General features: G+C 35.7%; 1 protein-coding gene across 19 annotated transcripts in view; it reads left to right on the forward strand.

Moving 5' to 3' along the window:
- Window positions 1-1421, forward strand: part of LOC145298823 (uncharacterized) — a 433166-nt gene extending 431745 nt beyond the window's left edge. For all 19 annotated transcript variants that reach the window (XM_080144357.1, XM_080144346.1, XM_080144350.1 and 16 more), the window contains one exon: window positions 1029-1421. In XM_080144357.1, the coding sequence (XP_080000483.1) occupies window positions 1029-1202 (174 nt within the window). In that variant the 3' untranslated portion in view covers window positions 1203-1421. The remainder of the gene's footprint in view (window positions 1-1028) is intronic.
- Window positions 1422-25629: the final 24208 nt, after the last annotated feature.

The raw sequence follows: 25629 nt of genomic DNA on the forward strand, positions 1-25629 counted from the left end.
ATAATCTTGTTGACACATCAGCTCTTATTAGATCACCAAAGTTAAGAAACGATGAGCTTGGCCAGTACCAAATGGGTGACTATTGGAGAATGTTAGGCACTGTATCTATTTATTAGATCATCTACATGGCTTCAACGAGGTGGTTTATTTTCTGCGAATGCGTTTATTTGATAGTGGAGACGATTAATATTAAGAGCATCATGGGAATCAATCTTTGAAGCATGTGAAATTAAGTCATATGAATTCATTTGGTTGTATTGTGTAATATTGTCCTTAATATATTAATACATTTTACACATGCATAATATGTAGACACCCGGGACCCAACACGTTGTAGCAGAATACGTTGCAAAGGAACATAAGACAAGTATTAACTCAACTCCTTTTTTTTTTTTTTTTTAAATTTTTTTTTTATTTCTGGGTACTTTCCTCAATAAAACGCGATCATACTCCTCTCTGACCTCTGTCATCTCGAATGTCTCTAATGTGATAGTCTTCTCTAACGCGCTCTTTCTCTCCGTTTCATAGTCTTTTTCTTTTTCCGTGTTAAATATATCTTGGCAAGATCATCCCATGGAGCAGCAACTTTATGGCAACCTACCTGCCATATCTACTACCATCAGGGAACGACGTCTACGATTTGCTGGTCACTGCCAGAGGAGCGAGCAAGAGCTGGTGAGAAGTGCATTGCTGTGGACTCCACAGCACGGGCACAGGAGCATAGGACAATCTAGATTTATATACAACCAGCAAATTGCACATAACGCCAACTGTAATCCTGAAGATCTGAGTAAGCTGATGGAAAACAGAGAAATCTGTAGAGAGAGAGTCTCATTGGTCCAGACAAAAGAGCCCAACCAAATAGATAAATTCTTTTTTCTTACCATGATGCTATTTTGCACATGGCTTGGCATTTGCATATAGCCACTATGTATGCGTCAGTGCTCTGTTACAATTATATTGTTTTGATATATTCACTTTTTTTCCATTCATCACCTCTAAATGTTATTTTTCGTTTCTCTTGTCAGATTTGTTCGGAAGAGGAACAGTTGAAGTGGGCGACCCTTGAAAGCAAAAGACTCGAAGAAGAAAGGCGGATGGCTCAACAGAAGGAGGATGCAGATCTACAGATGGCGCTCAAGTTGAGCCAAGCAACACAACCGACAGGTCAAGCGAATGGCGTTAAAACTAGGCTAAGATGAACCGCAATTTAATTTAATGTTTTAAACTTTAATTTAATGTTTGGCATTGCAGCCTTTCGATCAATCACACGAGGCATTTGGAAATGGTTAAGTTTGCTAAACAGGCTGGAGTAAAACTGATCGTCCTATACATGCTACTTAGTTGAATACACGATTGCATGTGCAAACGCATGCACATGCGTATGCATATGCATATAATTCTTAAGGTTATACCTCCCCCTCACAAGTCACAACATTACATCAGGTTTCATGTCCATAAGAAAAACGGGCGTTTTCGAAATTTCGAACTAAACCATAATAAAAGCAGCTCATTATTGATGAATTAGGTTTACATTCGCAATAAAAATTAACACGGGTTCATGCTGGTTTAATTTTTATATTTGGTTTCATTTGTGAGACTTTTTCAAGAAAAAGCCTTTTATTGAACAGAGTCAAGAAGATATAAAGTTAAAAGTACTGAGTAATGTAGAGGAAAGTGTTAATATACATTTTGGGTCCTTCTTTCTCCCACTACTACTTTTAAATTTGTGTATATTTTTTTTGATTCTGTTCAATAAAATTGTTTTCTTGACAAAGTTTCGTAAAAGACATAAAATATTGAAACAAAATCAGCTCATGTTCATTGTGTGTTAATTCTTTTTATTCTATCAAGTTTGCTTATTGTCCTTATCCTTATTCATACCTAAATGTTCTTTTAGAGATTTATCCTTTTAAATACACCTTTCACATTCACAGCAACAAAAATTAATCGTATTAAATAATTGTAATTTATAATTAAACTTTAGGTCATGTTAAATAACTCTATTTCTTTTTGACTTCTGCTTTTTTGCCAAGTCCTTGATGGTGGATGCCAAGAAAAAGTCCCGATTTAAACTTACGTAAATTCCAGTTTAATTTTAAAACTCTACAAAAAAAAAAAAAAAAAAAAAAAAAACTAGTCTATACTTTGAATTGCTTCATTTTTGGAATGGTTGCATTTTTGATAAAATATTTTGTAATCAAAATATATTTTTTTAGGCTTTATTTTGATTTTTGTTTTTCAGAATAGTTTTATATATTAAAAAATATAGGTACAAAGTTTACATTACTTTGAAAGGTATTTTTTTTAAATATCTCAAAATAAATCATAATTAAAATGTTTTTTTTTTTATACTTTTTGATTTTTTTTCCAGATTAATTTTATATATCAAAAAAATATTTTTGAAAAGTTTACATAAAAAGTCTTTACTTTGAAATGTTCATTTTTAATATCTTGTAATAAAATGTATTGCTTATTTTTTTTGTTTTTAGTTTTTACAATGTGTTTTTTTAAATCTCCTGTAAACTATCTTTTTATATAAAATTTGAAAATATGTTTTGATTATATAAAACAATACTGAATCTAAAAAGAATGTTCAAAGTGAATACTAAAAAAAATATATTTTGATTAAAAGATTTTATTTAAATAAAGCTATTTCAAAATATAAGGATTTCAAAGTAAAAAAAATTATGTAGAGTTTTTAAAATAAAACTGGAATTGCGCATTAACCAATAAGGACTTTTCTTCACTTATATACTGGCAAGACTTTTCAAAAATTCTGGTAAACAAAAAATGAAAGTACAAAAAAATGTTTATTTAACATGACCAAACTTTATGAGTATCATCTTATAACTGTCAAATATGGAAGCTGCAAATAAAACATAATAAAAAAATCAAAATAACTTTTACAGAACAAACAAACAACAATCTAATGCTCTTGTCATCTTTGATTCAGCCACATATTGAATGTGATTGATGTGGCGTCTAACCATTACAATGACTTCCGGTTACTACAAATTCCAATTTATTTGAAAAAGAAATCACCCAGCGAATAATTCTGGCATCCTTTGAAGAAGGGAGTTTCCTCCCGAAATATTAGAACGAATGTGTATAAATATAAAAAGATATAAAAAAAAAGCAATAAATATTTACTACAGCTAAATGTGACTGTCTTTTTTGTGACTTTTTATTATTATTGTATTTTATGTACTGGCATTGTTATCCGTAGGAAATGAACAACGAAATTGAAGAGTTAAAAAAAGTGTGTGTAACGGGTTTTTTTTTTTTTTTTTTTTTTTAAACATTTTTTCTTTCTATTTCTTTTTTACTGCAAGTTCAATTTCACGCAAATGATTGATGTGAAAAAAAAAAAATGCTTTAACATCAACCTAACCATCGTTCCCTCAACTAATTCCCCTCCCCCCATATATATATATATATATATATATATATATATATATATATAAATACAGTGGTTGGGTCATCTTGTGAGAATGGATGACTCAAGAGTTCCTAAGCAATTTCTTTATGGACAACTGACAAATTTTTATCGCCCAATAAGGCGTCATTACAAAGATAAACTAAAAAACAACCTTAAGCATTGTGGAATTTCACTGAGTTTCTGGGAGAGTGCAGCAGGGGATCGCATAGAATGGAGGAAGATGTGTTTCCTAGGGACCAAAGAATTTGAACATAACCGTCTTTGTCATAGGGATGCCTTTCGTGCAAATATGAAGGCAATACACAAGAAAAATCCACCTAAAAATGAATATGTATGCCACTGTGGTTTCAAAGCACTCAGCAAAGCAGGGTTATCTGTTCACTCGAGAAGGCATCTTTGACCGACGAGCATATGCAGGTTCACCATGTGCAGAGGAGTGTGCTGGACGTCTACAGGATTGCAATTATGCATGTGGTGTCACAGAGCTTAGGAGCTGCTGAAGATTGCATACTGAACCCTCATTCATCATCTTCAATGAGAGAATCCACCATATATATATTTGAGAAGGATTTTGTAGTGTGCTTAAAGCATTGTGCATCAAGTGTAATAAGTTGTGTTTGAAGGCTATGGCAATGCTGTTTTATAAAAGAAAAACAGCATCGACTACGAGACAAGATAAAAAAAAAAAATGACAACATTGCATGTAATATATCAAGCTAAGATATTTCTTCCCAGTCAGATTCTGCCGCAGGTTTCGTATAATTAGATTAGTGAAACCTGGTACATCGAAAAGACACTGTAAAGTATATCTCCACTCTTATATAAAAGTCACTTTGTGTGTGAGTTCCTTCCTCATAGGTTTTGAAACGGCTGAGCCTATCTTTTTGCAAAATTTCAGACAAAGGTAATTTATATGTCTGGCAGTGTTCTTAGATATGTTTTGTACAGAAATTCATCCGATAAAAATCAAAAATAGAAAAAAATCCGATCTTAAAAAAAATAGTCTTTCTTAAAAAAGAAGAATTTTTACAGGAGAATATTTTACGTTATACCAGCCAGGGGAAATAAAATCTCGGCAAATCATTTCTTCTTAAAAAAACATATTGTCATCTGGAGTTATAGCTCGGTGGTACATTATTCGACTACAGATCAAATGATTTCCTGTTTAAACCCGAGTGTACCTCACCATTTTATTTTAATTTTTTCGTATTAAAGAATTCAATTTACAATAAATGAAGAGTTACCATTTGAAATCGATGCAAATCATTTCTTTGTTTGCATATTTTAAAACTAAACATTAATCAGAAGTGACTTTTCCAGAGCATTCATTGTCAAACACAAATATCAGCTGACGTGATATGGGATTTGATGAACGACATTATCATAATTTATTTTTTATTTTTTGCGAATTAGTCCACCAAGCAAATTAGTCCTCGTAATATATAATAATTAATAGAGGATTGATTCTATAATAATACATATGCAATCTGCATAAATTAAAATATGTTTAAACATATTATACAACCAGGCAACACTGGATGTCCAGCTAGTTTTTAAATAGAGATATTTTGTTCTTGTAAAATCTATAATTGAGCACTTTATGTTTTTTAATATATATATATATATATATATATATATATACTGGACATTTTAGTCTGTTAAAAATGAGAAAAAGTAATGAGGGTTTTATGTCAAATTGGTGGTTGGATATGGTAAAATTTGTGCTTATTTTTTTTTGCATTAAATACTAATCAAAATTAGAATTTACAACAATTTATTATTCGACAAGGAATACAAGTGGAAAAATTAAATATAATAAATTTGATGTTAATTATAATTCACAGTTAAATTGAATTTTTTATATTAATGCACTATCTTGTATATTGAGATTTTTCATCTGGTTGGTAGGGGGAGTCCCATAAATATAAATATTAATAATCACTTTAGCTTTACACAATTACTCAATTTGTAAACTTGAAAACATTTATATATATATATATATATATATATATATATATATATATACACAGACACACACTAGACCTTTTAGTCTGTTAAAAATGAGAAAATGTTATAGCCATGAGAATGAGTTTTATGCCAAATTGATGGTTGAATATGGTAAAATTTGTGTTCAATTTTTTGCATTAAATACTAATCGATATTAATCTTTAATTACTTTGCATCAAACAGATAACATAGTACTGTTTTTTTTTTTACATGGGGTCACCACTTATCAAGTCCCGAAGGCTACTCAGGGATAAGGGGTATTGCGTGTACAGTAATCAATGAGATAGTATTGTAGTAATCATTAGTATTGGGGGTTTTGATAGAGTGTCTTACTTATGGGGGCGGTTTGTCAGGAGTTTGTTTATGTTGGACTTGAAGACGTCCAAGTTGTAGTCAGGTGGGAAACAGGCAAGCGGCAAAGAGTTACACTGGCATGCAGTTCTAAGAAAGAAGCTTTGCTCATGGAATCCACATTTGGATTTAGGCACAGATAAAGAGTGGGGAAAATTATTGACAGTAGTTTCAGCCAGACGGATGTTTCTCGTGAAAGATTGCATTATAACAAGATTCCATAAAAATTTCAGCCAAATCAGACCTGTAGTTTCTGAGAAAAAGTGGGACAGACAGAGAAATTTATATATATATATATATGTGTGTGTGTGTGTGTGGTAAATTATGAAAATATATATGCAATTAAGCTACACAGGATATTCCACGTTTCATTCTCATAAGAATTCATCAGGTTTATGCATAAGCCTGACGAATTCTCATGAGAATGAAACACAGAATATTATGTGTAGCTTAATTGCCATAGATATTTTCAGAACTTACTACCTAGCTTTACGAGAGGCGTGCAATAAGCAATGCCCCTGACCCACTTTCAGTCATCTGATCTAGCTGAAATTTTGCATGTGCAATGATTTATATCTCTACGGGTTATGTAGCAAATTACAGCTCAGAACTAATTGTGGTATCTGTTTTACAAGTGTGGGAACTGAGTCAAGTGTGAAATGGAGCCTGTTGAATGTCGAGCAGTGATCCAGTTTTTGTATTTGAAAGGACACACACCACAGGAAAATTTTGATGAAATGAAAGAAACATATGGTGATAATGCCTCATCATATGACCTTGTAAAATGGTGACATTGTGGCATCACCCCCCTTCTGCCATTGATGAGGCATCTGTCCGTCAAGTTGAGGCTACCATTTTGGAAGATCGGCGCATTACTATTCGCGTAATAGCTCAAGATGTCAAGATTAGTACCAGGTCTGTGGAAACTATCATTCATGACCATTTGCTTATGCATAAGGTCTCTGCCAGATGGATTCCCAGGTTGTTCACATCATTCCAGAAGCAAGAACGCGTTGAGTGCTCGAGGATGAATTTGGAGATGATGCAGTGGAAGCACTTGGACTCACCACCTCCAAAGAAGCAAGGGTGCAGCCCTCTGCTGGCAAGGTCATGCTCACAGTCTTCTGGGACCAGGACGGAGTAGTGATGACAGATTTCCTGGCAAAGGGTACTACAATTACAGGAGGCAGGGCAAGATCAGCAAAGGTGCCCTCCTCCTGCAGGACAACGCTCTGGTCTACAACTCGCACCCTCTGATTTTCACCTCTTCCCAGCCATGAAGTTGTTTTTGAAAGTAAAGCGTTTCCCAGATGATACAGCCATGATTTCTGAAGTCACGTCATGTTTGGAGGACCAACCTGGGGTGTTCTACAAAAACGGTCTTCAGCTGCATCAAACGATGGGAGAAATGCATAACTCTGGGTGGTTCCTATGTAGAGAAAGACTAATAACTGTGCCAAGTTTTGTTGTTCTACTGCTATGGGAAGTGGGTCAGGGGAATTACTTATTGCACACCCCTCGTACCTATGTATTGAGCACTGTTGAAGTAAATACTGAAAATTTATGCATAAAATTATATCTTCATATATTTATGTGATTAAATGAAGTAGTCCTATATATATATGGATATATATACACACACACACACACACACACATGACTAGCAGACTGCCCTGTGTTGTCCAGTCATAAAATATGCTTATATATGATATGAGCGGGGAAGAGCCCGGCTTTGCCCAGTCGTAAAATACGCATAAATATGATATTTTCATTTGTCCAGATTTTGTATATATTATTATATAGTCGTGATTTCAAAAGTATAAAAAAAGTATTTTGGGTGCCATCAGCTAGAATTGAAACCAGAAGCAAAACTGTAGGATCCAAAACTGGTGATGTTACCACTACCAACGTAACATGCATATGAACTGATTAAAAATTAAATAAGATGCATGTACAAAATGTATAACGATTTTTAAGATTTTAACCCCTTTCTGACCCCTTAAAAACTATTTTACTTGGCAAAAGACCCATAAATGAATGGTGCATAAAAATCTCCAATCATTTTAAGAACCTAGCACTGCTCTACGACTTTTAGTTTCAGAAGAGATAGAGTTTGAAAATATGGAAACAGACAGACAAACAGTGGGTTATATATTAGATTTTAATTTATGCAGATTTAAAGCTAATTCTCTATTGGTTATTATATTATACACACTATATATAGTTGTAAAATGTTTTTGACTTGTGATGGGGGGTATGAGACGAATGAATTCGCCAATCATTTTTATAACCAACGGCTATGCTAAACAACCAATCAAAACGTCGCAAAATTATTATAAAAATCGTCGAATTTTGGATTCAATCAGTTCGCCATTTGCTACGTCACGGACCGCATTTAATTCTTTGCCACCATCTTGGTTACTGATCTGAACTACGCCACCATCCTTGTTTAACATAATATCTCAGAACTTAAGAGGTTACCTACGCGACGGACCGCATTTGATTCTTTGTCGCCATCTTGGTTACTGATCTGAACTACGCCGCCATCATTGTTCAACACAAATGTCTCAAAACTTAACAATAGTAATGATTTCAGAAGTTTAAAACAAATGACCAGTGCCATCAGTTGAAATCGAAACCAAAAAATTCAACTCTCCAGCCATAGTTATTGTATATTATTTCAGCCTTACCTTCTTAGCTATCTCCAGATGGATATAAAAAAAAAAAGGACTAAGAATTTCAAGCCAAACTGCATGCTCAGAAGTAAGTTTGAAGTCTGTAGACCAAATATTCAGAGAGGAGTTTTGGAGAGATATAGATTATTAATAATAATAATATTTAATAATAATGATATAGTTTGCTTGAAGCATTGTGTATTGAGTGTAATAAGTTGTGTTTGAAGTCTATAACAATGCTGTTTTGTTGAAAAACACTGTTGAACACAAGACAGTAAAACTAATAGATGAAAGTATTTGAAGGTTTCAATAATTTACGAGAAAAAGAAATGTTCATATTCCGTCTGAGCCAGATTGAATAAGAGTAAGTTATATTATATGCTTTATGAATGTGTGTCCTGTGTAGTGTCTGACTTTTAGATGGACTCGCATACACAAAAACAACTGCCCTTTATACAGATAACAGAAATATTTGTATTATTGTTCTCATCTCGGGTGTTATTTGCACGTTTCTTTCTATTGCAAATACAATTTTTTTTTTTTACTTGGGAGTCATCACTCCTCGAGGCCCGAAGGTCACTCAAGGATAAGAATTAATGAATATAAGGTGATAGTGATCATTGATGGTATAAGTTAGGTAGAGCTTGATTATTTATGAGGACGGCTCAACAAGAACTTGTTTACATTGGATTTGAAAGCTACCATGTTGTATTCAACTGGGAAGCATGCCAGTAGAAGTGTTCCACAGGCGAGCAGTTCTGGAAAAGAACCTTTGTTCATGGAATCTGAATTTAGATTTAGGCACAGATAGAGAGTAGGGGAAATTGTTGATAGTGGTTGCAGTTAATAGTGTTTCTGTGAAAGTTTGGCAAGGGAAAAACCATGGATTAGAGTTCAGTCGAGCACTTGCCATGAAAATAATGATAGAGCAGAGATAGCCTCGCAACGTCTCTTCTTTGAGAAAGAGGTTGTAGGGAAGAGAAAACGGCATCACCTACTAGGTTCCGAAGCTGGTTTTGAACTTTATCAAGTCTGAATAAGGTATGCTGAGCAATTTTTTTTTTTATATATAGGCATAACCACTTCCAAGGCCTAGAGACCACTCGAGGATAAGGGTTAAGAGTGTACAGTAGTCAATTGGACAATATAGTAATCGTTAGTAATGGAAATTCGGTAAATTTGTTAAGTTAAGTAGAACAGCTCATCAAGAACTTGTTTACGTGGACTTAAAGACAACCATATTGTAGTCAGCTGGAAAGCAGGAAAACGGAAGACAATTCCACAGGCGTGCAATTCTAAGAAAGAAGCTTTGTTCATGGAACCTACGTTTAGGTTTAGGCACAGATAAAGAGTGGGGGGAAGTATTGATAGTGTTTTCAGCTAGATGAGTGTTTCTTGTGAAAGTTTGGCGAGGGGGAACCATAGATTGAAGCTCAGTTGAGCATTTAAGATGAAAATAATGATAAAGCAGAGACAAACTCGCAACATCTTTTCTGTGAGATAGAGGTTGCAGGGAAGAGAAAAGGACATCTCCTACGAGGCTACGAAGTCTATTTTGAACTCTATCAATGCAGGACAAGTCCTTTCTAGCAGCTCCTGCCCAGATGTGGCAACAGCACTCCATCCTTGGACGTACCTAGCTCTTATATAGATAGAGAATTGCATCAGCAGTCAGATATCTACTGGATCAGTAGAAGGATCCCACCATTTTTCTAGTGGCCTTGGCAACAGATTTGATGTACGTTCCATTTCAGATCAGGAGTAAAGATTGCTGCCCAGATGTGGCAACAGTACTCCATTTTAGGACTTACCTGGCTCTTTTACAGGTAGATGATTCCATCGGCAGTGAGATATCTACTGGAATGGTAGAGTGATCCAACTATTTTCTGGTGATCTTGGCAACAGATTTGATGTATGTGTTCCATTTTAGATCAGGAGTTAAGGTCAGTCCCAGAAGCTTGTCATGACAAAAGCTTCTCCAAGACAAGTCATTCATTTCTATTGGGGTGTGATGGAGATCAGAGCGATTATGATGAAAGGAGAGGAGCTTAATTTTCAATGCATTAAAATTAACCAGCCACCCTTTTCCCCATTGCAGCACGTTCTCAAGATCAGAAGAGAGAGAATCAGAAACATCTTAGTCATTGCTGGCCTTTAAAGTGTTGCCACAGATTGTGGTGTCGTCTGCATAAATGTCTATGAATGATCTAAAAATCTAATTTGGGAGATCATTGATGAAGATCAGGAACGTCTCTTCTGTGGGAGAGAGGTTGCAGGGTAGAGAAAAGGGCATCCCCCACTAAGCCAGCCTATCCTTGTTTTATCGTTATTTCCATGGCAGGTGCTCGTCTGAACTCCAATCTCTGGTCGCCCTCGCCAATCTTTCACAAAAAACACCCGTCTAGCTGAATCCACCGTGAAAAATTTTCCCCACTCTTTATCTGTGCCTAAATCAAAACGTAGATTCCATGAACAAAGCTTCTTTCTTAGAACTGCACGCCTGTGGAACTCTGTTCTGTCTGCCTGCTTCCCACTTGACTACAACCTGGATGTCTTCAAGTCCAACGTTAACAAATTCCTGATGAACCGCCCCCTTAAGTAAACACTTCATTAAATCTGCACACTAACGTACTGTACTTACAATAACCCTTATCCCTGAGTGGCTTCCGGACCTTGATAAGTGGTAACCACCGTGTAAAAAAAAAAAAAAAAAAAAAAAAAAAAAGGAAGAGAATTTGGCCCAGAATGGAACCTTGAGGGACAGCATCGTTAATACTATCTTTCTGATTTCTGCCCATCAACGATTACTCTTATAAGCCTGTTAGAGAGAAAGGATTTAATAATTAAGAGGACATTTCCAGCTATTCCATAGCTGGCGATCTTGTAGAGTAGACCTTTATGTTATAGCCTATCAAAGGCCTTTGATATGTCAAGCGTTTTCACACCAATAGTTGATAAGAAAAAAAAATTGCTCTAACATCAAGCCCCTTTCCCCCCAACTAATTTTATTCCTGTTAATCCCCCCCCCCCAAAAAAAAAAGAATATGGGAAGAGGATGTTGTAATTTGCTTGAAGCATTGTGTGTAGTGTGTAAGAAGTTGTGTTTGACTGCTATGACAATGCTATTTGGCAGAAAGAATAGTGATTGTTGTTGCTCTACTTGTCACGCTCTTCCTTCATTAATGTCTCTTGATGAATCTGTGGTGGAACGATTCCAGACATCCTGTAAACAGATGGCAGGTTGATCTCGGCTCTTATAAGTGAATGGCAGAAAGAGTTGTTTTTTTTTCCTCCTCCCAAACAAACTATAATCGTAAAACTTCAAATTATAAGATGCGTTTATAAAATGAGAATGTTGCGTCATTTCCGTTTTTGTATTAATTCCACTCTAAACCATTTTTGTATAATATTTCTGAACTTTTGAGATGAGGATTGATTTGATGTGTATTTTGGATCGTTTGAACTATTTTTCTCATCTTGGATGTTATTCTCATAATGTTTCTGCCGATGTAACCTCCAACCTTTATCAGGCATATCTTGACAAAAGCTCTTATTGGTAAAAAGAATTTTTTTTTAATCAACCATAGTCATTAGAATTCAAAATCTGTAATGTTTTATGAAACAGAAAGAGCGTTCAGCCATTTCTGTATTTTTGTATTAATTCGGATCCATACCGATTTGAACATCCAAAAAGAGACCAGTAGACTGACCAATTCAAATAATAAATACTAGTAGAACAGGTCCTACTAGAATTTATTCCACAGTGCCATCTTTCATATGTAATGTAGCTGCTGGGCATTCTGTAGACGTTCAGTGTGGATGGAGACCCCCCCCCCTGATATTATTGTTGACATTTTGTTAAAACTTTAAACGTATTCATCTAAGTAATCTGGTTATTATAGTGTCAATATATCTGGTTATTACGGTTTATCTCCAATACCCTTATAAGAGTCTGTGATATATTTCCATTGTATGGATGCCAGGCATGAATGGAAACCCCACAATATTATTATACCATCTTTAGACAGAACATATACTAACCTTGATTCTTAGCCAGAAAACCAAGAAGGTATATTTGAGTTTCGCATATGCTGAAAAGCATCATTTAAATTTTTTCTACATTGTGTCAGTGATCAGGAGATCCTGTTTATTAAAAAGAGGATGGAAGATGATAACATCATGAGCATTACATTAGCGTATCTATATAATATATATAGTTTATATATAATTTATATATAATATCTATATAATATATATATAATTTATATATAATATCTATATAATATATATATAATATATATAATATCTATATAATATATATATAATATATATAATATCTATATAATATATATATAATATATATAATATCTATATAATATATAATTTATATATAATATCTATATAATATATATATAATATATATAATATCTATATAATATATATATAATATATATAATATCTATATAATATATAATTTATATATAATATCTATATAATATATATATAATATATATATAATATCTATATAATATATATATAATTTATATATAATATCTATATAATATATATATAATTTATATATAATATCTATATAATATATATATAATATATATATAATATATATAATATCTATATAATATCTATATAATGTATATATAATATATATAATATCTATATAATATATATAATATATATAATTTATATATAATATATATAATATATATATATATATATATATTTTTTTTACATAGGCGTCACCACTTATCAAGGCCGATAGGCCACTCAAGGATAAGGGTTAAAGAGTGTAGAGTAGTCAAAAGGACAACATAGTAATCGATAGTAATGGAAGTTCGGTAAATTTGTTAACTTAAGTGGAACGGCTCATCAGAAACTTGTTCACGTTGGACTTGAAGACAACCATATTATAGACAGCTGGAAAGCAGGAAAACGGAAGACAATTCCACAGGCGTGCAGTTCTAAGAAAGAAGCTTTGATCATGGAATCTATGTTTAGGTTTAGGTACAGATAAAGAGTGGGGAAAATTATTGATAATGTTTTCAGCTAGTCTAGTGTTTCTTGTGAAAGTTTAGCGAGGGGGGACCATAGATTGAAGCTCAGTCGAACACTTTCCATGAAAATAATGATAAAGCAGTGACAAACTCGCAACATCTCTTCTGTGAGATAGAGGTTGCAGCGAAGAGAAAACGACATCTCCCACCAGGCCACGAAGTCTATTTTGAACTCTATCAAGGCAGGACAAGTCCTTTCTAGCAGCTCCTGCCCATATGTGGCAACAGTATTCCATCCTTGGACGTATCTGGCTCTTATATAGATAGAGAATTGCATCAGCAGTGAGATATCTACTGGATCGATAGAAGGATCCAACCATTTAAGATCAGGAGTAAAGGTCAAGCCCAGAAGCCTGTCAAAACTTGAGGCCTCCCCAAGACGAGAGCCATTCATTTTAATTGATGCCAGATGGGGATCAGAACGTTGATGATGTAAAGATAGAAGCTTGGTTTTAGATGCATTAAAAGTAACCAGCCACTCCTTTCCCCATTGTACAACGTGATCAAGATCAGAGGAGAGAGAATCGGAGAGAACTTGGTCGTTTACTGTCTTAGATGTGCTACCATAGATGGTAGTGTCGTCAGCATAAATGTCTATGAATGATGTAAGGATGTGATTTGGAAGATCATTAATGTAGATCAGGAAAAGAGTTGGGCCCAGGATGGACCCCCGAGGGACTCCAGCATTTATACTGTGAGCTTCTGATTTTTGCCCATCAACTACTACTCTTATGAACCTATCAGAGAGAAATGATTTAATAATTGAGAAGACATTTCCAGCTATACCATAGCTGGAGATCTTGTGAAGTAAACCTTTATGCCATACCCTATCAAAGGCCTTTGATATGTCAAGAGCAATTGCCCTAGAAAGGTTGCCTCTGTCGAGAGATTCGCTAATCCTATGAGATATAACTGTAAGCACATCTGCTGTAGATCTAGCAGAACGGAAACCATATTGTGTGTCACTAAGAAGGTTATTTTTGCTGAGATAGTTGATTACTTCTCTATTTAACACAGATTCCAGCAACTTACTCATGACGCACAGGAGACTTATTGGCCTGTACTGAGAGGGGGATGAGCGATCACCTGAATTCTTAAATACAGGGCATACTGATGAGATTTTCCAGGGTGATGGGAAGCTATTCTCCTTAAGACAATGTTTAAACAGTTTTGTAAGTATGGGTGCTAGTTCTGGTTGAAGGTTTTTTAGTACTATAATTGGAATACCGTCAGGGCTGGTTGCTTTACTGGAATCAAGGTTTTTGATTAGCTTGGCAACATCACGTACAGATATTTGTATATCACATAGTGTGCTTTCTGATGCAGGAGGAAATATTGGGGGTTGGCGGCCTTGGTCGCAAAGGGTAGAATTGGCTGCAAAGTTCTTGGCAAAGAGTTTGGCTTTGTCTGATGCTGACGAGATTACCTCAGGTCCATTGATGATAGTTGGGATAGAGCACACGCTTTAGTTCAGGATTCTGTTTGCAATTTGCCAAAACTGGTGGGAACCAAGCCGCTGCTCAGCTACTTTGGACTTGAGGACTGAGCATACAACTCTCTTGCATTCTTTATTACTTTCTTACAATGGTTGCTGGCAGTCCTGAAAGCGGCTTTAGTTTCCATACATCTATTACGTTGGAAGCAGTGGAAAAAGTGATTTCTGTGCGCAATAGCAGCAGCACATTCTGGAGAAAACCATGGCTGGCTGTTAGGTTTTTGCTGGAACTTTTTCGAGGGTATGAAATTGTCTATACCTACAATTAACCATTCTGTCAGGTCTGATACTATAGACGACACATCCTTTTTAAACATGGAACGCAGAGGAAGATCCGATATAACTGTACGGAAGCTATCCCAGTCAGCCATAGTGTATCGATATACTGTACGATGGAGAGGTACGTCTGAGGACTTATTACATTTCATTTTTATCTTAATTGATACAACTGAGTGGTCGGAAGATCCAAGAGGAGACAGAATGGAAACTGAACATAGTTCAGGGCAAGTTGTGAGAAAAAGGTCTAGGAGACTTGCATACTGGCCGTCATTGTCGGGCACACGGGTGGGTTCCTGAACAATCTGAGTGAGGTCATAAGCAATGGAGAAATCATGACAGAATCTCCCCTCATCATCGGTCTTGTTTGAGTGGGTCAACCATTCCACATTGTGAACATTGAAGTCTCCATAATATATATAATATCTATATAATATATATAATATCTATATAATATATATATAATTTATATAATGTATATAATATCTATATAATATTTATAATATATATATAATATCTATATTATATATATAATATCTATATAATATATATAATATCTATATAATATATATAATATCTATATAATATATATAATATCTATATAATATATATATAATATCTATATAATATATATATAATATATAATATCTATACAATATATATATAATATCTATATAATATATATAATATATAATATCTATACAATATATATATAATATCTATATAATATATATATAATATATATATAATATATATAATATCTATATAATCTATATAATATCTATATAATATTTATATAATATATATATAATATATATAATATCTATATAATATATATAACATCTATATAATATATATATAATTTATATAATATATAATCTATATAATAATTTAATTAAGACTGTTTGGAGGTGTGTATTGAGCAAAAAAAAAAAAAATGTGGTAGTAGGCAAGCAGGCTCGAACCCGTACCACGAGCGAGAAAAAGAATGTAAAAAAAACAAAAACAAACGTGACGTCTTTGCTGTTGCACCTATCGCCAAACTGGAAGTGGTGAAGATTTAAATTAATTATAAATATAGTGATATGCTACAACAGAACACGACCACTCTAATTTTTTTTTTTTAGGGGTAATCGAGGTCGCTGACAATGAATCTGATAATCAAACCCGTTGCAAATTTACCGTTTTCATGGTATTAACCTCTGAACCCAGGGACTATTTTCTGCAATTTTACAGCTTCCATTTATGCTATGTGTGTGTGCGGTAGCATAAACTACAGCTGTTAAATGTGCCTTTGCGTAGCAAACTGCCTTTTCACATGGCGTAGAAATAAAACAAGGAGAAAAGAAAAAGACTCTTTTTTTTTTTTCAGAACAGAATTTTCAATTTTTTTTCATTTGCAGACAATTTTAAATCAAAAGAAAAAGTTGTCTAAAACAAAAATAAAAAAAATATACGTCATAGCATTTTTTTTGGAGAATTTTTTTTTTGTCTTACATAGTTCTTAATGCATTTTAATTGATCTAAAACAAAGTTTTCACAAGCGGTTTACAAAAACATAAGCACCAAATATTTTTATGTTTTTCGTTTTTTTTGGGGGGGAGGGGGATTCAATTATAGAACTTGTGTGGCTTAACCAGTGCTTCTGCAGTTTAATTAAACGTTTTTCCGTAAGTAACGCGCCGACATTCCCTGATTAGAATACTATTTAACATTTTTAAGAGATTTTACTGTTTTCTGTTTACATTGGGAGCGGGGGTGTCGTACAAGCTTGAATTCCTGATTCATCACTCAGCTGGCTGGATGAATTAAGAATCACCATCTATATTTTGTAAACTCTCTTGGTGTCTTCATTACAACTGGAAGGTAAATATGTTTTTGTCTATCATTTTGTAAACGAACTTTGTAAAACTCCTTCAGTATCGTCATTATCAGCTGCTCTCTGTCCCCATTATATGTAACACTATTTAATAATACCACGTCTGGCCAAAAAAGCAATGGTTGGACAACATCAAGGTTTACTTCCACGCTCTAAATATTAGTTGCTCAAAATTCCCTTAATTTAAATTTCTTTAAAGGACTCATTAAGCTTAACTTTTAATTTTAAAATTTTAATTGGATTAAATGGATTTTGGATAAAATTTGGATAGATATTCTTGACATAAGATTGAGTATCATTTAAATTTTCATGAGAGAATATAAATCCATCTATCCAGAGCGGCCACAACTGAGATTGAACTCACTATATGTTTGTAGTGTAATTCAAATCATGTCGGTATTTGATGCTTCGTCAGCGCTATCAAGGGTATTTTTTTTTATCGTGACGCCATCACTAGATGGGGTGCCTACCACGGCTTAAGAGAGTCCCATCTACCCTCGAGTGAAGGATAGACCACGTCAGTTTCTCAACCAGATATAAAAGTGGGGCAAAATTAATATGTTTTTTTTTTGACAAATTTTACCTGTCCTGGGTCGGGTATTCTTCTAATTTCATGCAATAAAAACAGTTGACGCGTGCCTGTTAGATAAAGGGCATTTTTTAATTGAAATTTTAAAATGCAAAATTGTAGAACCAAGTGTTGGGAGGCAAAAAAAAAAAAAAAAGCTTAAAATGGAAGCAAAAATATTGAAGTAAAAAAATAAATAAATAAATAAAACATAAAAAATAATGACGTGTAAAAATGAAAGATTATTTTTAAGTGAATTCAGTGTAAACGAACAATGCAATGTCTGAAATAAATATATTATTCATGGATGCGTGTTTTGGACGTTGTCATTTTTTTTTTAATGTTGTTTGTTGTTTTTTGCGTTTGAATTTTCATGTGCAGGTGAGATAAGCCAAAGTTTGTGAGAAAGAGGGAAGGTGGAGCAAATATTAGATGGAGGATGAAGAGGAAGAGGGAAGGGATGGCGTGAGCACAACTATAAATATGGAGAACAATTGAAGATACAGTGAGGAGGCAAAGAGAGAGGAATAGGAAGCACAAAGATCTAGACTGAAGACCGAAGGAGCAAACATAGGCATGGAAGGGAGGAAAAAGAGAGAAAATACAAATATGGAAGAGAGAGAGAAATCAACTACGGATGCGGAAGATAGAAGGAGAGAGAGAGAGAGAGAGAGAGAGAGAGAAGTCAACTACATATGCTTTTTAGAAGGGAGTCATCACTTATCAAGGCCCGAAAGTTACTCGAGGATAAAGATTCATAAGTGTAAGGTGGTCACTGTGACAACAGCGTAGTGATTGTTAGTGGTGGAAATTGGATAAAATTTGATTATGTAAGGGAGCGGCTCAACAAGAACTTGTTTACATTGGACTTGAAGATGAGACAGAGAATACAGATACAGAAGAGGGAGAAAGCAACTACAGATGTTGAAGAGAGAAAGAAAGAGAGAAAACTACAGTTGTGGACGAGAGAGAGAGAGAGAGAGAGACAGAGAGAGAAATCAATTAGAGATGTGGAAGAAACAGAGAAAGGTAGAATACACTAAGGAAGAGAGAGAAAATTACAGATGCTAACGAGAGAGAGAAACAGAGAGAGAGAGAGAGAGAGAGAGAGAGAGAGAGAGAGTGTGTGTGTGTGTGTGTTGGGGAATAATATCACTAATATCATGTTGTCCGAATGCCGGATCTCCGCCTCCACAAACAGATTTTCTACTCTCAGCTTGTTGAGGGAAAGCGTGCCCAGGGTGGCCAAAAGATGAGGTATAAGGACAACATCAAAGCAAATCTAAAGCGGTTTCACATGGACCTTGAGACATGGGAGGACGTGGCTGGGAACAGGTTGGCATGGAGGAGCGCTGTCCACAAAGGTGCTGCGCTTTATAGTAGTGACCTAAATCAAGCTGCTGAGGATAAACGCAAGCACAGAAAGGACAGATTATCAACCAGACACACCCAACCCCACCCCACCACCACTACCTTTATCTTCCCAAATTGCACAAGACAAATTGGGTCTAGGATTGGGCTCTATGCTCACCTGAGGACCCACAGAAGCCACAACGGAGGACAGTCTTACTCGGACACGAGTGACCGCCGATGAATATCACTAAGTAAGCGATTAGTTAGTTCGTGGAACTGGATGCAAGCAAAGAATACGGAAAAATGAACAAAGAGATTTGTACAGAATTTGAACCCGAGACTCAGAAGAAAGTCCGCATAACACGGGCATCAGATCATTTGAGTAACGAGTTGAGAAAGACGAAGTCGTACACATAACTCACCATCTCCAATCTTCCCGGTAAATCTTTGTTTACATTTTTTGCTAACAATGTTACCCGTTGCTGTATTGGGAATTTATTTAATTACTTAGAATTGGCAGGTGCACGTTTTAATGACTTAATGAGGTCAACTTTGACTGCGGGGTAGTATTTCATTTACTGCAGGAACGCTTTTTTTATTTTTATTTTCCCAAGATGTTGGAGGGTGGGGAACCAGTTCCCCATAAAAAGGGGATTGTCCAAATTGAATAGCAATTGTCTGATATAAGGAAAATATTTCCACATTGATCAAATTTGATTGCTTTCGGACATTTCCAGCAATCGCGACGGCAAAAAATACCGCCAGAATTAGTGTCGCTTTTATTATACGAAAAGCCTAATCCATATGCGGCGAGCGAAAAATGTTGAATATTTATCTTTTCAAACTCGAGCAAATTAAATAGATAGGCGACCTCCGTTGTTAACTCGTAGATATTATGATTTATATGTGATATAAAAAGTTTTAAGAAGTTGTGAGCGGACCGACCGCTTCTCGTAAAAAAACCTTTTACAGACATACACAAAAAGCGAACATACATACATATATACATACATTTTCGCTTTTATATATTAGAAGACTATCGGTGGTGTTGTAAGGGTGGGAATAAAAAAGTGGGGGAGGGGAACAACAGGTAAACAGAAGTGTTAAAAAAGTGGTAGTCGGCTGGAACCCGTAACGAGAAGGAGGAAAAGAAGGTGAGGTAAAAAAAAAGTGACAGTAGGCAGGCAGACTCGAACCTGTAATGCGTGGGAGGGAAAGAAGGTTAAAAGAATGTAACGCGTTAGCTGATGTCACCATCGCACAAGTAAAAGTTGCATGCGTCAAATTTAAGCATAGTCGATCACCTTTATATATATTATTCCTTATTGGAATTTTTTATTTTTAAGATGAGCAGTGTATGTTAGTTTTATTTTATTTCGGACTATTAGTCTCATCTTATCTTTTTTTTTATTGGTGCACAACGTTTCGGCCAACTTCCTCTGGCCTTCGTCAGGTGGTAACCGCGACGGATAGGAACTTCGAATCTCCTAACTGCATTCTCAGCCATCACTGCCATCCGTAGTTGTTGTCGTCTCACCACATTTTTGACCAATTACCTCTGGCACGCTTTGGGTGGGATTGAAACCGCTATCTTCAGACAATGTTCATCTGGAACCGTAGAGATTCAACGTCTCTATCAACTGCGCCACGGGCCCCGAGGGACACCGGCATTAATACTGTGAGCTTCTGATTTTTTCCCCTCAACTACAACTCTTATGAACGTATCAGAAAGAAATGATTTAATAATTGAGAAGACTTTTCCAGCTATACCATAGCTAGCGATCTTATGAAGTAAACCTTTATGCCATACCCTATCAAAGGCTTTAGATATGTCAAGAGCAATTGCCCTAGAAAGATTGCCACCGTCGAGAGATTTGCTAATCCTATGCGATATAACTGCAAGGACATCTGCTGTAGATCTAGCAGAACGGAAACCATATTGAGTGTCACTAAGAAGGTTATTTTTGTTGAGATGGTTGATTACTTCTGTATTTAACACAGATTCTAGCAACTTACTCATGACGCACAGGAGACTTATTGGCCTGTACTGAGAGGGGGATGAGCCATCACCTGAATTATTAAATACAGGGCATACTGATGAGATTTTCCAGGGAGATGGGAAACTATTCTCCTTAAGACAACGTTTAAACAGTTTTGTAAGTATGGGCGCTAGTTCAGGTTGAAGTTTTTTGAGTACTATAATTGGAATACCATCAAGGCCAGTTGCTTTACTCGAATCAAGGTTTTTGATTAGCTTCGCAATATCACGTACAGATATACGTATATCACATAGCGTGTTTTCTGATACAGGAGGAAATATTGGGGGTTGGCGGTCTTGGTCGCAATGGGTAGAATTAGCTGCAAAGTTCTTGACAAAGAGTTTGGCTTTGTCTGATGCTGACGAGATTACCTCAGGTCCATTCATAATAGTAGGGATGGAGCACACGCTTCTGTTCAGGATTCTGTTTGCTATTTGCCAAAACTGGTGGGAACCAAGCCGCTGCTCAGCTACTTTGGACTTAACAGATTGAGCATACAACTCTCTTGCGTTCCTTATTACTTTCTTACAATGGTTGCTGGCAGTCCTGAAAACGGCTTTAGTTTCCATACATCTATTACGTTTGAAGCAGTGGAAAAAGTGATTTCTGTGCGCAATGGCAGCAGCACATTCTGGAGAAAACCATGGCTGGCTGTTAGGTTTTTGCTGAAACTTTTTAGAGGGTATGAAATGGTCAATACCTACAATTAACCATTCAGTCAGGTCTGATACTATAGACGACACATCCTTTTTAAACATGGAATGCAGAGGTAGATCAGATATAAATGTACGGAAGCTATCCCAGTCAGCCTTAGTGTATCGATATACTGTACGATGAAGAGGTACGTCTGGGGACTTATTACATTTCATTTTTATCTTAATTGATACAACAGAGTGGTCGGAAGATCCAAGAGGCGACAGAACAGAAACTGAACATAGTTCAGGGCAATTTGTGAGAAAAAGGTCTAGTAGGCTCGCATACTGGCCGTCATTATCGGGCACACGGGTAGGTTCCTGAACAATCTGAGTGAGGTCATAGGCAATGGAGAAATCATGACAGAACCTCCCCTCATCATCGGTCTTGTTTGAGTGGGTCAACCATTCGACGTTGTGAACATTGAAGTCTCCACATACGTGAATGTTAGCTGAAGGATGAGTAGAAAGGACTTGGTCAATTTTCTCAGATATGCTTTGAAAGATAGTAACTCCGCTGTTGTGGGGGCGATAGAGAGTAAATATAAATGCAGTAGTGTGAGCTAAAGCAACCCGGAAGCACATATAGGGTAAGTTAGGATCTTCCCTGGAGATGTCCCTCCCACATGGAAAGCTATCTTTAATATAGGCACATATTCCATGCCCATGGCGATCTTGGGGGTCAGATTTAGAAGTTAAGTTAGAGTATCCTGTAATTGCAAACTCATCTAGGGAAATAGCCTGTCCAATGCCAGTTTCACTTAAAAATAAAAGGTCTGGTTTAGTCTCCTGTAATTGGGTTTCAACCTCTGGAAGGTTAGAACGAAGACCCCTGATGTTGGAGAAGGAGACATGGTAGTAGGGGTCTACGTTGGAAGTTGGAGAACCGGGTTTAATCGTGTCTTTTTTCTTGAAACTTGTCATGATGAAATTTTGGAATTTGTAGACTACCAAAACTTTTTTTTTATTCCCCCCCTCCCCGGAATTTTGATTTACCCAAAACCACACACACACCTCCAAAAACTCGGGCAACGCCGGGTACCTCCCGCTAGTCTAATATATAAAAGGTAAAATGGGCGCGAGCGTTTGTGTATGTCCACGAAAGGCTTTTTGCATCGGGGTTTTCATGTCGGTTAGATTCCGCGAGAAGTTTCGGCATACTCCCCAGATCGTAATATGTTGCATTCGCAAACGGAGATCGTCTTTATCTTTTTTTTTGATCGAGTTAAACAAAATTCCCACCATGGCGTCGTCTTGGCTTTTTCGTATAAAGCGAAAATGTTAAAACAAAGCAGCAAAGCATTTCTTGGCCTTCAAGCCAAGCTGATGCTGTACTTCACATAACTTAATTGGTCCTCAGTCAATGTAGGGGAAACCCTTCATACTGAGACAATTACTATTTTTTTTTTGGATACTCTTAGAGTGCTCCCTTTTTTGGGGAAGCTGGTTTTCGCCCACAGTAAAAGCGACCTTGTGTCTAATTTGCTTTTGTGTGGAAACAAATAAGTACCACGGCAGAAAGCAGGACGCTTAACTGGCCCTTGGCCAGGTTTAAAAGCAACGTTCATTTCTGCGTATGCGTGGCGACTCCTATGATTTATAAGTTAATTACCAAGTCATTTCATTCACTATCCTCTTTGGCCTAATGGTTAGCGAGAAAGACTGATTATTCTACATTTTCGAGTTCGATCCCACCTCTCTCTCTCTATCTTTTTTTTTCTATTTCGTACTTGTGCCAATATCCTCCACCCGGATAAAAGTTAATTACCAACTCATTGAATTCACTATCCTCTTTGGCGTAATGGTTAGCGTGGAAAACTAATTACCCACCTCTCTATTTTTTTAGTTTAACCACGTGGAAGCCATTCTTAACATCGCTTCGTCTTTGTGCCAATATCCTCCACCCAGGCAACACCGGATACTCTCCACTAGTTATATATAACAATTATTTTATAATATAAACAGAAGGTTATCAACAGTGCAATGTAGACTACAATGATCTGTAGACTAAATCACTGTGGAGAGGAATGTGTAATGGCCAATCGCTTTATTTCATATTAATAAAATATCAATATTTCACTAAATATACGTCACAACAAAATGAAAATTATATCATCAAACGACTGCTTTAAGGTTAGTTATTTCCAAAAATTTTATTCAAATTCATGCGATATTCACGATGTTATGAAATTTTATTCTTTATCATCGAATTTTCACTGTCCATTGCTTTATTGCAGGTTTCTTAAAACGTTGTTTTAGGGCAAAAATACAGTGTCTTATCATGCGAACTTTATTTTTTATTATATTTTCCTGTCAAAGAATAATGAGAAAAAGCACACCCTAGGTGTTAAGTCTATAAATTAATGAATTATTTATCGACATATCCACCATTTTTAAAAATAACTTAAAACAACCTTTTGACCCCCCGAGGAAGTCAATTGTTTAATCTCAAAAAGGAGTTAGAGCTCTAGCAATATAAACTATGTTCTTCACAAGGCATCTTTTGAAGTAAATTGCTCCTCTCCCTCATAAACTCTTCTTTTTAATATTGACCAAAGATATTCAATGGAGTTAACATCTGGAGAATACGGTGGTCAGGCCATGAGAGTTTCTCCAAAGAAGCCTATAAATTCAAGGAAGGCTGCAGCCGCCCTAGCAGAATAGGATGGTGCAGTGTAATGCATAAAAATCACCTGAAAGCGACGTGACAATGGTAGGTCATCTAGCCATGGTGACAAATGTTTATCCAAAAAGGCCGTGTACGCATTGCTGATAAGTTTTACACCCTCTGGAACGGAATGGTCCAACCAACTTATCCCTTATGATTCCCGCCCAAAACATGATGACTCCACCTCCTCGTTGGCGATCGACTCTGTAAGGGGTTGGAGTTCCGTTGGAGTTCCAAGCTTTGGCCCATCCATCTGGACCGTCAAGAGCAGCACGGGTCTCATCTGTAAATAGGACACTTTAGAAATCCATTTTCATGTAATTCTGTACCGAAGCCTTTCGTTTTTCCCTATGTTGTTTGCTCAATGGAGACTTTGGAATAGTTTTGATGTTCCTTGACATCTCATTTAACACATTACATCTGGCATGTGTGGATCTTGGAGTGATTCCAGCTCTTGCAAAAATGGAAGAACTGGTGCTGTTTGGGTTTCAGTTGACTTCTCTACGAATTTTCCGAATATCACAATGTGAAAGGCTTCTCCTGGTGCTCTTATCCTTCTGAATTTGATGTTGGGGTTGTTCACGAATGAAGCCAAAGTTCTTGGATCCCTTTCCAGCTCGATAGCTAAATCTTTGATTAACAAGCCTTCTGCGAGTCCAGCAATAACCCTTTCCTTTTCGACAACCGTTAATCGCCCTTTTTCTGGCATTTTAAAAGACCTGCAATAAAGCGATGGACAGTATAAATTACTTGATAATAAATAAAATGTAATAACTTCGTGAATATCGCATGGATTTTAATAAAATTTTGGGAAACAACTAACCTTGGAACAGTCATTTGATGATACAATTTCATTTTTGTGTGACGTATATTTAGTGAAATATTGATATTTTACTAATCTGCAATAAAGCGAGTGACACAGTTTATATATATAAATTATCATTTTGTTGCATCTTCCGTATGCCAAACGTTCATCCATTATCCCAGACATTCCAACCGACAGATCTTTTTAAGATTCTAACCGTTACTTTAAGTGCAATTATTGATATCTTTCTTCTAATTGGTTCACAGGGTATGTTTTTCAGTTTTGGAAATTCTTTTTATGGGACCGGTTG

This window comes from Euprymna scolopes, chromosome 2, assembly GCF_053919585.1.
Source record: "Euprymna scolopes isolate OS-2025 chromosome 2, ASM5391958v1, whole genome shotgun sequence".
NCBI classification, from domain to species: domain Eukaryota; kingdom Metazoa; phylum Mollusca; class Cephalopoda; order Sepiida; family Sepiolidae; genus Euprymna; species Euprymna scolopes.